A 6,771-nucleotide genomic window follows, 5' to 3' on the forward strand; every position below is an offset into this window, starting at 1 on the left:
CCCCCGGCCGCGGGAGGGCGGGGGAGGGCCCGGCGCGAGCCGGCCGGGGAGTGCGCGGGGCGCGAGCTCCGGGCTCGCGGGGCGCGGCGCGGGGTTGCGGAGCCCGGCCGCACGCCCGCTCCCGCTCCCGCTCGCCTCCGTCGCTGCCGCGGGCCCTCCCGCTTAGGTTCGGAGCCGCGACCCCCAGCCTGCGCTGGACTCCGATTATGAAAGGGAAAGTGGCCCTTGCACCTCCGGGCTCCGAAGCTGGGAGCTTTTGTTTAGGAAAGGATGCAAACGTCCTTCTCCGCCCCCCCACCCCCGGGCTGAAAGAAACGCGAGCGAGGCCTGAGAGGCTCTCAAATCCTCTTGGGTCTTGCGTTTCGTTCCCTGCTTCCTCCCCATCCCGAAGTTGCGAGCTTTCAACCGGGAAGTCGTGCGGCCGCCATTGTCGCGGCTTCCCCGGGGTAGGGAAGGCGGCTGCCGCTGCTTATGTAAGTTTGACTTTGCTGGAGCCCCCGCTCCCTGCTCCGTAACGGAGGCCGAGCGCGCCAGCGGTTTGGAGAACCGCAATCAAGGAGCAGCTTTGTTATGGAGGTGTAGTTGGGGCTACATCTTTCCCTCCGCGGTCACAGATACTCGGACACAGATACTCGCAAGGGCTAGCTTCCAGTTTAACTCACCTGAACTTAGTAACTGGAACATCTCAGTAGAAAGAAATGGTCCTCGGCGATCTTGAGAGTGGGGGCCAAATATCACACTGGTTCCCCCCCCCCCCAAAGAAAAACCACCCACAGTGGTATGTTGTCTTGGGTTCTGCAGGGCCACTCCGCTCCCTAGTCCCGTGCACTTTTATCCCGCAAGCCCTAGGCAGAATTACAATAGTGGGAAGAGGGGAAGTAATTAGGTAGGAAGGTTTTGCGTGGCTGCCTTCCTTTGGAGATGACTGCAGGTTGAGGCGCATCTAGGGGACAGGCAGAGTCCTCAGAAGTAATGTTGCCCAGATCTCACTGTGAAACCCCCCTGCTACTGCAGGCATCTTATCGGTGTGTTTTCCTGTAGAGGGAACTTTTGAGGGTTTTTAGAGTGTTGGTCTTGAAGTTCAGGTCTTGCACCACAATTTTTGTGTAAGAATATTGCAGCTTGGTCTTTTGGTCCCACCACACCAAAGTTTGTGTGGTCACTGTTCAGTGGAGGAAACGTGTTTTTTTTTCAGGATATTGGGCTGCAGGATGGAGTCCCTCTGGTAAGAGTTGAAACTCCCCCAAAGGGAGAATTCTTTGAGCCTCCCTGTGGAGATTGAGGTGAACACACCTGGATTTCTCAAATAAAACCATAAAGACTAGTGTAGCCTACGTGATATGTATTATGCACACAGAAGAACAGAAAGAAGAAAGCAGCTACTGTTCCTTCTCCAGTGTTAACTGTTGGGGATGTACACTTCTATAACTTCATTTAAAAATGTACACTGTATATGAGCCTAGAGATAAATATGGAGGGCTACATACCCAGCAGGATATGGTGGGGTTAGGGGAGACTTACTGGCTTTTTCTGTATCTATGTAGCTATCAATATTTGTGCAAATATGGGCATGGCCTCTGTTTATGAGAACTTCCTTAGTGGTTCTCCAACACGTTCCTTCAATCCCAGTGTACAGTCCCCTGCATGCTCCAAGTGCCACAGCCTTTATCTGTTCTCATTCATATCTGTTCAGAGCTGGACCTGATGCTGCCAGTCACCCTCCTCTCTGTTCCCAACCTGAAAATGGGTACATGTGCAAGTGGCAGGACAAGAAAGGAAAGTTTTATTTTTTAAAATCAATTCTTGAAAACATTCTTGTTTAGAATTTGGGATAGAGGAAGATTCTACCTTATTCTTGTTTGTCCTTTTCTCTTGTAGGACTGGCGTGCCCCAGATCAGAGTTATTCTGATCTGAAGAATTTGGTGTTTAAAGCATTAAGATAATAGCCTGAGTTGTTCATGGTAACTATAACTTTGGGTATTAAATCTTGGAAATGTGTGTGTGTGTGTGTGTGTGTGTGTGTGTGTGTATAAATTATGCATTAGTATTCTGTTTCTTTGGGGGGAATGCTTTGTGACATAAAAGGAAAACAATGTTTCAAAAAGAAAATACACAGAACAAATTATCTTAAAAAGGTAATTCTTTGGCAGGGTCTTTTGTCCCAGATGTCTTTCATGCCAGTTCAGAATGTCTTTTGCTTATGAAATACTCAGAGCACTTGTCATGTACATCCGGTCTTGATGACACTTTCATCTGGATGGCAGATAGATTGACATCCAGATGGAATGAAAGCGCTTGTCACTGTTTTCCCAAATGCCATCATATTAAACTTAACCCTCACTGAAGTGGCCCAAAGCTGGTGAGGAAAAAAGCAGAAGACAACGCTAAGTGGAATGTTTTGGTAGTGATCTCCCTTTTTGGTTCTGCAACAGTGATTTGTCTCTTCTGTCAAGGAAGTAGAATATTGAGCACTATTATTAGTTATTTCACCGAAACTCCTCTTCCTCTAGACACAACAGGAATAGAGCCTCCTTGCCTTGGACCTCTTTCTTAAGCCTTGAAGTTATTTGTTGTTATTACCTCTAGTTGTCAGGAAGCACAGGTTATAGCGTTAGGTTGCCTGGATTTGAGTCCCAGCTCTCCAGTAAATGACTAGAATATTGGGCAGGTTCCTAAACTCATCTAAAAAAGGGGGCTAGGAATGCCTACGTCTAAGGTTATTTGATCAGTACATTTGTGAAGACATGCAAAGCACATGGAACAGTGCCTGGCATGTATTCTGTGCCCAGTAAAAGTTGCTGTTATTGTTACTAAGCAAATACTTTAAAAACTGGAGATAATAGAATTAACGAGATGGAAGTCCCTAAGCTGGGATCAGTGTTTTGAACTCCTCTTCTGGAGCCAGCTCTAACATTGATTTTCTGAAATTGTTAGGTACTGAAAATTGATCAGGAAATGAAAGTGTGCCTGTGTTTTGTGTATGGAAAAGTACTGGTTCGTAATTACCAAACTCTCTTTTTGAAAATTTTTTGTAGGAGTTTTTCATCAGTATGTCTGAAACCATTAAATATAATGACGATGATCATAAAACTCTGTTTCTGAAAACACTAAATGAACAACGCCTGGAAGGAGAATTCTGTGATATTGCCATTGTGGTTGAAGATGTGAAATTCAGAGCACACAGGTGTGTTCTTGCTGCCTGCAGCACCTACTTTAAAAAGCTTTTCAAGAAGCTTGAGGTTGATAGCTCTTCAGTAATAGAAATAGATTTTCTTCGTTCTGATATATTTGAAGAGGTCCTGAACTACATGTACACAGCAAAGATTTCTGTGAAAAAAGAAGATGTTAACTTAATGATGTCATCAGGTCAGATCCTCGGGATCCGATTTTTAGATAAACTCTGTTCTCAGAAGCGTGATGTATCTAGTCCCGACGAAAATAATGGCCAATCTAAAAGTAAGTATTGCCTCAAAATAAATCGGCCCATTGGAGATGCTGCTGACACTCAGGATGATGATGTGGAAGAAATTGGAGACCAGGATGACAGTCCCTCTGATGACACGGTAGAAGGCACCCCCCCGAGTCAGGAGGACGGCAAGTCGCCTACGACGACGCTCAGGGTTCAGGAGGCGATCCTGAAAGAGCTGGGGAGTGAGGAAGTTCGGAAGGTCAATTGCTACGGCCAGGAAGTAGAATCCATGGAGACCCCAGAGTCAAAAGATTTGGGGTCCCAGACCCCTCAAGCCTTAACATTTAATGATGGAATGAGTGAAGTGAAGGACGAACAGACACCAGGCTGGACGACAGCGGCCAGTGACATGAAGTTCGAGTACTTACTTTATGGCCACCATCGGGAGCAGATCGCCTGCCAGGCGTGCGGGAAGACGTTCTCCGACGAAGGCAGGCTGAGGAAGCACGAGAAACTGCACACGGCCGACAGGCCGTTCGTTTGTGAAATGTGTACAAAAGGTTTTACCACACAGGCCCACCTGAAAGAACACCTAAAAATCCACACAGGCTATAAGCCCTACAGCTGTGAGGTGTGTGGAAAATCCTTTATCCGCGCCCCGGACTTGAAAAAGCACGAGAGAGTGCACAGTAATGAGAGACCGTTTGCGTGCCACATGTGTGACAAAGCCTTCAAACACAAGTCCCACCTCAAAGATCATGAACGAAGACACAGAGGGGAAAAGCCTTTTGTCTGTGGCTCTTGCACCAAGGCATTTGCTAAGGCGTCCGATCTGAAAAGGCACGAGAACAATATGCACAGTGAGAGGAAGCAGGTCACCCCCAGTGCCATCCAGAGCGAGACAGAACAGTTGCAGGCGGCCGCCATGGCCGCCGAAGCAGAGCAGCAGTTGGAAACCATCGCCTGTAGCTAGAGGTGCTGGGACAGGACCACTTTGCCTGAGCCCCGGAGACTGAGACTGCATTGTTGGTAACACATGAACGCCAGTCACTGTATTGCTGTGGAAAATTACAGAGCATTGTACTCACTGGACGTAAGGCAGTGCTTGGTTAGGTATTTTGAAAACTTTGCAAGGAAATGGTGTTCCTTGGTTCTCACCAAACAGTCTCACTGTCCTGTCTGGTGTCTACTAGTAATGTTGCCAGTAGGCCCTTCCCTCCCCCTCTTTTTTATGATTTTAATTTGAGAACTCCTGTGTCCGGTTCAGAAGTGAGAGACTTCTCTTCCATTTTTTTAATTCCTCTCTGCACTTGCTGACTGGCAAGTGTACTGCACAGAGTGATAATTGAGTGCATTGATTTCCTAATCATCACGATTCTGTGGGACTTATGGGCAAAACAGCATTTTTAATAACTTGATAAAAGTACGTCATGTAGATGCAAAAAATACTGGTGGGTGATTGACCAAGAACACTGCGCAGATATGAAAACAAATTCCAGAATTGCAGAACGGTATTAGATTTATATTTGGTTTGTTAATTTTATATCACTGTTTTTCACTGTTTTTGTGGACAAATAATGGTTGCTTTCCTAAAGCGTTTCTTCATTTTGATGACCCACACTGACCCCAAAAAATGGAGTCACAAGTCCCAAACAAAGGCTGAGTAAACCCACAGGCATGACGGTGGTCTGGGGGCTTAGTTCTTTTTGTTCCTCTTTTTTGGGGCATTGCCACCTTGCAACAGATGGGGTTTTGGGGTAGACCAGTTGTTAGAGGGATAGCAAAGGGGGAATAGGATCCTGGCTCTCAGGGACGAGGTTTTCACGTTTGCAAAAATTGGAAGATTTTTCTAGAGCAAAATGATTCTTAATTGATTTTGAAATTGGGTTTTTATTTAGGATCAAAATTAGGACAAGAACAGGTATGCTTCTTCAGATACATTTGTGTCACTTAAGAGAATGTCATCAAGCTTTTGGGCTCTCTGCAGCACGTGATTTATCCGTAAAGGAGATGTAATAGCGTTACTTAAATTAATAAATTGGAAATCTTTTTAAGTGTGTAAATAGTGTAGAAGTGTTGGTCTTATGTATTTCAAGTAAAAGTAGACAGCTGCACTTTTTTTTTTTGCACATTGGATTAAAGTAACTTCCATGAGCAGCAAACATCAGTCTGTTTTCTAACCAATATTAAAGATTGTAAGACCAAATGTTTATTTTTTTGAAGTATATTTCATCATTGGTGGTTACAGTTTTAAGTAGAATTTGATTGCCATTTCATAGCCATAAACAGAATTATAAACACTGTTCCAGTTTTGGTGTATGAAACTTTTTTTAACCATTTCTTTAGGAATATATTGAAATACCAAAATAGTTTTAATTACTTTCTGTAACAAAGTATTAGTCGATTATTTTAGAATGTACAATTTTAGAAAAGTGTCATTTTAAAAAAATTTTATTTTTGATCCTAGAATTTTTTTTTCAAGTTGCATTAAAATAATTTCATTTCATAGCTTGTTGCATTAACATCTGTAATTACTATTGTGGGAGAAATTTTATTTTTTAAATTGATGTATATGTTATGCCCAAGATTGTAGGATGAAGATGCTACCTTTTAAAGAGACTTATTTATTGGTAAAATGTTTACTTTAGTTTAAAATTAATTTAATTTCCTTTCTTTAAAGTTGTTTATTCTGTTCTAAAAGTAGTCCTGTCACTGTGTTTATATGCTGTTAGTGGAAGGGGAACTGATTGGCGTTCCTTGGCTGTTTTAACCAAAGCAAAGGAAAAATGATTTCACATCTTGTTGATAGCTACTTCAACAAACCATTTTTTGGGACTTCAGTTTTGTATATAAAAGAAAATATACTTCTATCATTCCTGTTTTCATTTTTTTCATAGCAACCTCTCACATATCCAGGTTTCTACCAAAGCACATTTTCTATGCTCTCTTCAACTTGGTTCTACAGAGTGGCAAGTTAAACCTGTGGTGTGGACCCTCACTGAAACCACATAGTCATGGTGCCACCTCCACAAAGGAAAGCTTCATTTTCAGCACTTAATTTGTATTGTGTAAATATCTATCATCTGTCCTATTTTGCATGAGAAGAAACTTATTTGTGGTTTACCATGTCTAACACCAGGACTGGGTTTGTATGTGTGTTAGTATGCCTGTTCTCTCTGGTTTTTTGGTGGCAGCAAAGTCATGACGTGGTAGCTTTCCGATCTTCTGGTCTTTCGGACTGCCTCTGTCCACCCAGCTGGCTTGAGTGATCCCCTGGATGGTAAAGCCCATCATGTAAGACCTCCAGTCACTGGAAGTTAATCCTGAAGTATGCTTACGCTGAATCTAGTGTGAGAGGAGA

At 43.7% G+C, this 6,771-nt stretch overlaps 1 protein-coding gene across 4 annotated transcripts in view; it reads left to right on the forward strand.

The window, feature by feature from the left end:
• The window catches only part of LOC111142479 (zinc finger and BTB domain containing 14), a 7,148-nt gene extending 871 nt beyond the window's left edge, over positions 1–6,277 (forward strand). Inside the window, exons 1-3 of one of the 4 annotated variants that reach the window (XM_022495673.1) lie at positions 118–473; positions 1,694–1,962; positions 3,037–6,277. In XM_022495673.1, the coding sequence (XP_022351381.1) occupies positions 1,960–1,962; positions 3,037–4,383 (1,350 nt within the window). In that variant the 5' untranslated portion in view covers positions 118–473; positions 1,694–1,959 and the 3' untranslated portion in view covers positions 4,384–6,277. Of the gene's footprint in view, positions 1–117; positions 474–758; positions 1,963–3,036 lie in introns of those variants that run through there. The other 3 variants (XM_022495672.1, XM_022495674.1, XM_022495671.1) reach the window with 3 other exon arrangements.
• The last annotated feature ends 494 nt before the right edge of the window (positions 6,278–6,771 follow it).

This window comes from Enhydra lutris, unplaced genomic scaffold (genome assembly GCF_002288905.1).
Source record: "Enhydra lutris kenyoni isolate GAN:26980312 unplaced genomic scaffold, ASM228890v2 scaffoldscaffold8, whole genome shotgun sequence".
NCBI classification, from domain to species: domain Eukaryota; kingdom Metazoa; phylum Chordata; class Mammalia; order Carnivora; family Mustelidae; genus Enhydra; species Enhydra lutris.